The following is a 10,129-nucleotide window of genomic DNA, read 5'->3' as shown; positions in this document are numbered from 1 at the left end:
GATGGGAAGTCAGCCCAGCTGGGCTGACTCTCCATCCCCAGCAAATGGTCAAAACAACATCAAAACAGCCCTTCTGTTTCAATGGAATGGAATGGAACAGCGGTTTCAACTCAAAATGAAATTTGATGCGAAACACTGTTTCATTGAACTGTCAAAACTCAAGGCAAAATGGAACAGTTTCCTTTCACACAGCCCTAATATTGACTAAATGTGGAGATGAGTCAGTTACCTCTGCAATACCAGAAGGTGTTACATGGCTATTGGAACCAGTTCTTACGAGTCCATGAGATGCTGTTTTGGATCTATCAACACTTCTAATTGCTGAAGCTACTCTAGAAGACCCAAAGAAGCCTACTGCCATTGCCAGTGAAAGGGGTGTTACCCCTGAAGTGGGCCACATTAGATGGGAACCATCCAGCCCAAATACTTATTGGACAACCTTATCTATAGGGGAACAGTGTTGTGTATTGAATATCTATATATATGCCCTGTACTCTGTCAGCAAAGGAAACAGCCCAAATTGCAATATGTCCTCTTGCTGTTTACTAGTTTATTAGTATTATTAGAAAATGTTAAATGTTAAAAATTGTAGTTAATCATTCAATTATTGTAAGATTCTGGGGTGAATCTGAACAGAAAGTTGTCCTTAGTTTGGGGTATTCCCTACTATCCTAAGACAGCCTCTGAATTAACTAACACTTATGAGGTAGCAAAGGGACTTATGCTGCTCCCTGGTTTGCACAGAAATGTGATAGGTGAGGGTTAATAATAGATGCTGGGTGGTAAATGAGAGGAGTGTGATGGTGTCACAGAGCAAGTTATGGATGGTCAGTCATGTATAAAAGGGGGGTGATGAGGAGAGAAGGTGAAGCCTGGATGGTCCCTGTTGTGCATGGAGAACACTATAAGGTGACAAGGAAATTCCCCAGACAGAACTGATGATGGGAACTATGGATTGTCCCTCTTCTGAAAGAAGAATGTGATGGGGTGGCTGGGGGAGTTCTGGATATTCCCTGGTCAATAAAGAGAGTCTGAAGAGTGAAATGGTGAGATATGGGTGGTCTCAGGTGTGCAAGGGATGTGTTATGTCATAAGAGGTTGGATTATGGACAATCCATGGAGTGTAGGTAGAGCAAAATGAAGTGACAGATGGATGGTCTATGGCGTGTGACTACAGTGTGATGGTGTTACATGGTTTGGATTGTGAACAGTCCCTGCCCTGATTATATAAGAGAGGATGACACATGTAAGAGGGTAAACTGTGAATGGTTCCTGCCATGTAAGAGTACCATGTTTGGGTGACAGCTACTTCCCAAAGGGAATGTGATTTTGTTGCAAGGTAAGTTATGCTACCCTATAACCGTTATTTAAGTTACAGAGCAAGATATGGATAAGCCTTCTTTTCCAGTTCTTCTCAGAAAAACTGTTTCTTCTTATATATGCATTTAGAGGTGTGAATAATGTTCCAAAGTGCCTAGTGAATCTGAAGGCCTCATTGTCTTTGGGCTGTCCAGGGTAAAATATGCTGGAAATACCTGACATCCAGAAGCCAGGTTGTCATCACCCTCTGAACAGCAGCTGCCTATCAGTTGTCTCAGGATAGCTATTAGATTCTAGTACTGTTTTTTTTTTTCTTATTCTAGGCTGTGTGAGCTATTCAAAGCAGCCTGAGGGGAGCAGGCACTCAAATCCCAAAGCAACGTCCCAGAGATTATCATCATTTTGAGCAATAAGCAGATACCTGAAAAGAGGTTGCTGTTTCCAGACAAAGCATATATAATGAATTCAGAAAAGGAACAACACTGTATGGCAGGTGATAGGAGTGTCTCCAGGTAGGAAACTGAGGCATGGATTTAAGCATATGTAGGTGTTGTTCTTGAAAAGCTTGAGGTGTCTGCAGGAGAAGATGGAAGATGGGTTACAGAAACCATATTCTAGTGCTGGTACAAACAGTGAAGAGATCACAACAGACTTTCCAGCTGGGAATGCGCCCTTCTCAAAGGTAAAGCAATTAATAGATTTGGAGATTTTGATTCAGGAAATACAGAAGCCTGTTAACAATATAAGACATAGGCATCATCACCTTTAAGGTTCCTGAGCTACTTTTGTGGTAAAGGTTAAGCACAGGCTGAAACAACATCCTGAGTTGGGACCATAAGTTACTAGATACATTTCAGACACATTGTACCAAAGGCAAAAGGGGGATGTTGAGGTAGAGTGCTCCAGGTTTATTTTGGTCAATTCTAGCCAGAGGTCAGGTAGATGTTAGAATGGAATATTTCACCCACGGCTCCTTGAATCCTCATTTGAAGTTAAGTCCACATGAAGAAATACACTGAAGTAAGAAGGGCATAAACAGAGAAAACTAAATTCAGTGCATGGCTATGAAGCTAATAAAACCAGAATAACCCACTCTGGGAATTCCTTAATGGAAAAGACAACCTGGAAAACTGTGATATTGCCAGAGATCTGTCTGAGTCAGCCATCTATGTATCTGTCTGCCTCTTCATAAATTGTTAAAGGAGAAACATCTACAAGGGTCACTACGTTTCTCTCCTTTAATCCTCTTTGGCCATGATGAACAAAAAGTCACATTCTTCAGAGTCTATGAAGTCATAATGAAGACTACATGTAAATATGAGGTGGGGGAAGGTAAAATCTAAATTCATATTGAGGAGATGAAAATAATGCTATCCAAGCTTGACTATGAGTGGGGAAGCTGCAAAATAGACAGAGATCTCTCTCTGTCTGTCATTAGATGCTGATGAATGTCTTGCCTGATTAACTTATAAAGTGACATAAATGTGCCTTTTGAGTTTGAAGTTTAATATAGCCACTACTAGTTTTCAGTAAAGCCAGGCCACATTTATTATGGAAATACAAACGTGTGATATGCTTGGCTGGATATCACAAAATACAAACTTGTGATAAGTTTGCAGATGATACTAAATTGTGGGGTGAAGTGAACACGCTGGAGGGTAGGGAACGATTGCAGGAAGACATAGACAGGTTGGAAAAGTGGGAAGTATGCAATAGGATGCAGTTCTGCAAGGACAAATGTAGAGTGCTGCACCTAGGGTATAAAAATATGCAGCACACCTACTGGCTGGGAAATGACCCTCTCAGCAGCACAGAAGCAGAAAGGGATCTCGGAGTCATAGTGGACTCCAAGATGAACATGAGTTGTCAATGTGACAAAATCATCAGCAAAGCTAACCGCACTTTATCATGCATCACCAGATGCATGACAAAGATCCAAGGAGGTGATGCTTCCCCTCTATGTGGCATTTGTCAGACTGCACTTGGAGTACTGCATCCAGTTTTTGGTGCTGTACTTTAAGAAGGATGTGGATAACCTCAAGAGGGTCCAGAGGATGGCCACTCATATGGTTAAGGGTTTTCAGGCCAAGCCCTGTGAGGAGAGACTACGGGACCTGGACCTCTTTGGCCTCCACAAGGGAAGGCTGAGAGGTGATCTTGTGGCCACCTACAAATTCATTAGTGGAGCATAAGAAGGAACCATAGATACTCTGTTCACTAGGGTGCCTCTTGGGGTAACAAGGAAAAATGGTCACAAACTGACAGGGAGTAGATTTAGGCTAGACATCAGGAAAAACTTCTTCATGGTAATGGTGGCCAAAATTTGGAACGGGCTTCCAAGGGAGGTGGTGCTCTCCCCTACCCTGGGGGTCTTTGAGAGAAGGCTGGATAGGCATCTGACCCAAGCACCCTTTCCTGCCCAGGCAGGGGGTTGGACTTGATGATCTGTTGAGGTCCCTTCTGACCCTAGCATCTATGAATGTGTGAATCTATGGCCCTCTAGGAGCATCAGAGTCAAAATCTTACAAGAAAGAGGAAACATGTTGACACACGCAAATTAAGTTTACATAATATTGGGCATGACTCCTTCCAATCTTTCAATCCTCAGCCTAATGGAAAATTTGTTTTCCTTCCCCAGGATCCTTTCCTGGCCAGTACAAAATGGGGGAACCAAACATCAGTAACAACATTCATCCTCCTGGGATTTGGAGGTCTCTCTCATCTGCACATTTTTCTCTTCTTGCTGTTTTTAGTGATTTATGTGATGACCGTGACTGGGAACATCCTCATTCTTCTGTTGGTTGTGGCTAATCAACACCTGCACACCCCCATGTATTTCTTTCTGGGGAATTTGTCCTGTTTGGAGACTTGCTACACCTCCACCATCCTGCCCAGGATGCTGGCCAGCCTCCTGACTGGGGACAGGACTATTTCTGTCAGTGGCTGCATTGCGCAGTTTAATGTGTTCAGCTCTCTGGCAGCTGTAGAGTGTTTTCTCCTTGCTGTGATGTCTTACGATAGGTACTTTGCAATATGTAAGCCACTGCACTATGCAAGTCAGATGAATGGGAGGTTCTGCCTCCAGCTGGCCTCTGGGTCCTGGGTTAGTGGCTTTCTGGCTAGCACAGTAACAACTTCTTTGTTGTCCCAATTCACTTTCTGTGGCCCGAATGAGATTGATCATTTCTTTTGTGATTTCACCCCATTGATCAAACTGTCCTGCAGTGACACTAGTGTAATGGAACTCGTGACCTTTATACTTTCCTGTGTGTTCACTGTTGTTGGCTTTTTCTTTATCCTTATATCCTACGCTTGCATCATGAGCACCATCCTGCAAATCCCATCAACCACTGGGCGGCAAAAAGCATTTTCTACCTGTTCCGCTCACCTTATTGTCGTGACTATTTTCTATGGAACTCTAATTGTTGTCTATTTGCTACCAGACACTGCTGCATTAAAATCCCTGAACAAAATGTTGTCCATTTTATACACTGTATTAACTCCTATGGTCAACCCCATTATATACAGCTTGAGAAACAAAGAGGTAAGAAAGGCCTTGAGGAAAACTTTTAGGAAAACTGGGCTTCTCAGAAAAGAATAGCAGAAAATGAGTTAATTTGTTTGATATCATGACATGGAGGAAATCATGACTCATCACACAATGTAAGCGCACCCAATATATCTTGGTTGATGTGGCTAGTCCTACATGGCCTGAATACACAACGGATCTTGCATGAAGTTAGCTCTCATTAGAAAGCTCCTTTTCATTATTAACCTCCTTTTCCCATGTTATCAGGGCGGCTTGGAAATTTTGTAGAAAACATTTATTTTAAACTCATGGCAGTTTATTTTTGAAAGCTCAATGCTTACAAAAAGCCATTTTTCCTTGGTAAGAAACTTGGTTCAAGGTGTCTTAACTATATCTATTTACACATAGCAGTGATGCAATTGATTTGCTAAGGTATGCCAGATGAAAGCACCTGATGCCACAAAGTCTATTATATGTGCTGTATATTTTACATTAAAGAAACAATTTCATTAATTCATTCACATTTTAGTGAGAATTTATACTTTCTGAGTATGAGCAAATGCCTTGCTCACCTTGGCTGATATTTTCAAGGGGGCATAAGAGAGGAAGGCCCCCAGATTCTATCAACGTTGAATGTTTGACTCCCTTTGTAAATCTCATTTCACAAACTCAGATGTAGAGAGCTTACAGAGACATGAATCTCCAGCAAATTACTCTTTCTTATGCACAGGTATTCCTGAGTCTTTTCCAGGAGCAACAGTGTGCATACAGGGTTATTTGGGTGACTGGTTTAACAGCAGACATCTGGATCTACAGGAGTAACAGTAGACATATGAGTATCCCAGTGAATTAGGAAGCTTCCGATTGACAAGAAGACCCCACATCTAACTCAGAAGTGGCATGTGTTGCATTTGTTAGGCTCCAAGACCACTGTAATGTTGAAAGGGGTAATGGGAAAATGAAAAAAGCAATTACACACTTACAAAATACTTTGATTCTGAATGTAAATGTAGTGGTTCTATCAAACTTCTCAAGTGTTTGAAATGGTGTGTTTGAGTGATGGAAGATGATTTAATAAAAAGTGTTAGTTATATCATTATGTTTCTTGGCACTGAAATGCACTTCAATAATGTTAATATATGAACTATGATTATGAATTATGTGTGTGTGCATACCTCTCAACCTATCCGTTTATATCTACCCTCAGCTCAGGATCGCCTACTTGGATACATGGGAGTATGACACAGAGAGCATTAGACACTATCCAGGCGTGGACTGAGAGAATGAGTTATGTATTGTCTCCAGTGTCATGAGGAGACAGGGTGAGTAGTGGGATTGTGTGTGTGTGTGTACAAGGAGTATGATGACTAACAGCCTAAGCTATGAATGGTATGTGGAGTGAAAAAAAAAGTGATAGAGAGACAGAGAAAGTAATGAATGATTCCTTGGGTTTTAGTAAAGTGTAAAGGGCTGACAACACAGACAACTCTCTGTGACTTGCAGAGAGATCTTGGTGTGGTATGACATGTAGGGTTATTATGACTGGTATGAGTATAAGAGGAATGTGACGGGGTGACAGGGTGAGTTAGGGTGGTTCCTGGGGCACTGGGGTGATATGTGATGTAACAGGTGACTTAGAGGATTGTCCTTGCTGGGTAAAGGGAGTGTGATGGTGTTATAGAATGACATATGAATTTCCCCTGGTATGTAAAGGTGTATATTGGGGTGAGAGTTAAGTCATGGATACTGTAGTGTAACTGAAAGGGGGGTCAACAGAGAAGCAACCTTGAGTGCTGCTTTGTGACAGGGGGAGCAGGGGTGCAAAAATAGTGGCTGCCCAACACAGACCCACATCATATCACTTAACCATAACCCAACCACAGTGAAAATTAAATCGTGAAATATTTGTGCTATACACGATTTCCAATGCCAGTTTTCAATATGCATCTTTTGGATTAAATTTAGCCTTAGGCAGTGTCAGCACGCTAAGTCTAAACAATGATTGAGCCATATTTTGAGGTTTTAAATACAAATTATGCAATGCATAAAACTCATGTTCATCTTCTCAATAATTAAGGTCCTGGTCCAAAACTCAGTTTTATCAGTGGAAATCCTTTCATTGATTCCAATGAGCTTTAGGTGATTGAAAGACTATGGATGTGGTTGAGAGGTTCCTGAGAACATATTTCTATTGAGAAGTGGACCATAGAATAGGAAAATAATGGAGAACAACTGGTTAATTTGGTGAGGAATAATACTATGAGGGAAAGGAGAGTACAGTAGACCCCTACCTTACACTTTTTCTAGTTTGTTCAGGCCCCTGCAGTGTGATTTTTAAATGCTGCTTTCCCATAAAAGAGATGGGAACCACCTGACAAAGCGAGGGAAGAGCATCTTCACAGATGGACTTGCTAACTTAGTGATGAGGGCTTTAAACTAGATTCACCAAGGGATGGAGACCAAAGCCCTGAGGTAAGTGGGGAAGTGGGAGACCTGGAGGAAGAGCAAGCAGAAGCGGGGATCAGGGGAGGTGCTTTCATATTTCCTGAGAAATCAGGGCAATCAACTACTTAACTCAGGTGCCTGTACACAAATGCATGGAGCCTGGGAAACGAGCAGGATGAATGGGAAGTCCTTGCACAGTCATTACCCTAACAGCAGTGACCACAAGGTGATTGAGTTCAGGATCCTGAGTAAAAAAAAGATGGAGAGCAGCAGAGTAAGGGCCCTGGACTTCAGAAAGGCAGACTTTAACTCACTCAGGGAACTCATGGGCAGGATCCCCTGAGAAGCCAGTCTGAGGGGAAAGGAGTCCACAAGAGCAGGCTATACTTTAAGGAAGCCTTACTGAGAATGCAGGAGCACATCATCCCAATGTACAGGAAGACTAGCAAGTAGGGTTGTGTGAAATTTCACTGAGTGTTTCATTTTCAAGCTGTTTCAACACGTTTTGAGCTCAAAACAGTGAAATTGAAATGAAACAAAAAGCTTCATAACAGCTTCAAAATGAAATGAGGGCACTCAAAACATTTCAAAAGTTTTAAAACATTTAGAGTTTTGAAGCAGCCCAGTGGCAGGAGGCCGGAAGAGCCAGGACTGTGCTCTGAGCAGCTCCGCCAGTCCCACAGAGCTCAGCCCAGCAGCAGGAGGCAGAGGACAACCCTGACTCTCCCTGCCTCCTGCCACTGGGATGAGCTCCATGGAGCTGGCGGAGCAGGTCGGAGCATAGCCCTGGCTCTCCAGGCCTCCTGTCACTGGGCTGCGCTCCAACCAGCTCCGCCAGCCCCATGGAGCTCAGGCAGGAGGTGGGATGAGCCAGGGTTGCACTCTGCCTCCTCCTGCCATGTTGAGCTCCGTGGGGCTGGCAGAGTTGGAGCAGAGCCCAAAATCAAAACTATTTCACCTCAGTCTTCACAGGCAAGGTCAGCTCCCAGACTACTGCGTCAGGCAGTACAGTTTGGGCAAGAGGTGTGCAACCCTTAGTGGTAAAAGAACAGGTTAGGGATTACTTAGAAAACCTGGACATGTATAAGTCCATTGGGTCATGTGGTAAACACCCAAGGTTGCTGAGGGAGTTGGCTGATGTGATTGCAGAGCTGTGGACATCATCTTTGAAAACTCATGGTGACCAGGTGAGGTCCTGGATGATTGGAAAAGGGCAAACATAGTGCCCATATTTAAGAAAGAGAAGAAGGAGGATCCAGGGAACTACAGACGAGTCAGCCTCACCTCAGTCCTCAAAAAATCATGGAGAAGATCCTCAAGGAATCCATTTTGAAGCACTTGGAGAAAAAAAGTGTGATTAGGAACAGTCAGCATGGATTCACCAAGAGCAAGTCATGTCCGACCAACCTGATTGCCTTCTATGATGAGGTGATTGGCTCTGCAGATGTGGGGAGACTGGTGGATGTGGTTTACCTTGATTTTAGCAAGTCTTTTGATAAGGTCTTCCACAACATTCTTGCAGGCAAGCTAAGGAAGTATGGGCTGGATGAATGGACCATAAAGTGGATAGAAAACTGACTGGAGCATCAGGCTCAGAGAGTAGTAATCAATGGTTCAATGTTTAGTTGGCAGCTGGTATCAAGTGGAGTGCCCCCGGGGTCGGTCCTGGGGTCAGTTTTGTTCAGTGTCTTCATCAAAGACCTGGAAGATGGCATAGAGTGCACCCTCAGTAAGTTTGCAGATGACACCAAGGTGGGGGGAATAGTAGATACACTGGGGAGTAGGACTAGGATTCAGAGTGACTTAGACAAATGGGAGGATTGAGCCAAAAAAAATCTTGTGAGTTTCAACAAGGACAAGTGCAAAGTCTTGCACTTAGGATGGAACAATCCCATGCACTGGTACAAGCTGGGGGCTGACTGGCTGGGCAGCAGCTCTGAAGAAAAGGACCTGGGGTTTACAGTGAACAACAAGCTGAATATGAGCCAGCAGTGTGTCCTTGTTGCCTAAAAGGCTAACAGCATCCTGGGCTGCATTGGTAGGAGTGTTGTCAGCAGGTCAAGGGAAGTGATTCTTCCCCACTGTTCTGCACTGGTGAGGCCACATCTGGAGTACTGTGTCCAGTTTTAGGCCCCCCACTACAGAAAGGATGTGGACAAATTGGAGAGAGTCCAATGACCTGGGGGACGTGACTTATGAGGAAAGACTGAGAGAACTGGGCTTATTTTTTATATTATTGGCACACGGGCCATGTCCCAGAGGACTGGAAAAGGGCCAATGTGGTCCCCATTTTCAAGAAGGGGAGGAAGAAGGACCCGGGCAACTATAGGCCAGTCAGTCTCACCTCTATCCTTGGCAAAGTCTTTGAAAAAATTATCAAGGCTCACATTTGCGAGAACCCGGCAGGACAAATTATGCTGAGGGGAAACCACCATGGGTTTGTGGCAGACAGATCGTGCCTGACCAATCTAGTCTCTTTTTATGACCAGGTTACGAAACGCCTGGACACAGGTGGAGGGGTGGATGTTGTATACTTAGAGTTCAGGAAGGCCTTCGATACGGTATCCCACCCCATACTGGTGAACAAGTTAAGAGGCTGTGACTTGGATGACTACACAGTCCGATGGGTGGCGAATTGGCTAGAGGGTCGCACCCAGAGAGTCGTGGTGGATGGATCAGTTTCGACCTGGAAGGGTGTGGGCAGTGGGGTCCCGCAGGGCTCGGTCCTTGGACCGATACTCTTTAATGTCTTCATCAGTGACTTGGACGAGGGAGTGAAATGTACTCTGTCCAAGTTTGCAGATGACACAAAGCTATGGGGAGAAGTGGACACGC

At 43.9% G+C, this 10,129-nt stretch overlaps 1 protein-coding gene across 1 annotated transcript; it reads left to right on the top strand.

Annotated features, from left to right (window-relative positions):
- The first annotated feature begins 1,906 nt into the window (after positions 1 to 1,906).
- LOC106722802 (olfactory receptor 11A1-like) lies at positions 1,907 to 4,921 on the top strand. Its single transcript, XM_014524905.1, has 2 exons — positions 1,907 to 2,002; positions 3,959 to 4,921. The coding sequence occupies exons 1-2, from the start codon at positions 1,907 to 1,909 to the stop codon at positions 4,919 to 4,921; spliced, it is 1,059 nt and encodes a 352-aa protein (XP_014380391.1).
- The last annotated feature ends 5,208 nt before the right edge of the window (positions 4,922 to 10,129 follow it).

Source organism: Alligator sinensis, unplaced genomic scaffold, assembly GCF_000455745.1.
Source record: "Alligator sinensis unplaced genomic scaffold, ASM45574v1 scaffold79_1, whole genome shotgun sequence".
NCBI lineage: Eukaryota > Metazoa > Chordata > Crocodylia > Alligatoridae > Alligator > Alligator sinensis.
The sequence above is the reverse complement of the archived record's forward strand: the minus strand, read 5'-3'. Positions and strand labels throughout refer to the sequence as shown.

Coding starts and splice junctions, on each gene's coding strand:
- LOC106722802 (XM_014524905.1), top strand. CDS start 1,907: ATGGAAGATGGGTTACAGAAACCATATTCTAGTGCTGGTACAAACAGT. Junction 2,003..3,958: donor GGAATGCGCCCTTCTCAAAG/GTAAAGCAATTA, acceptor TTCCTTCCCCAG/GATCCTTTCCTGGCCAGTAC.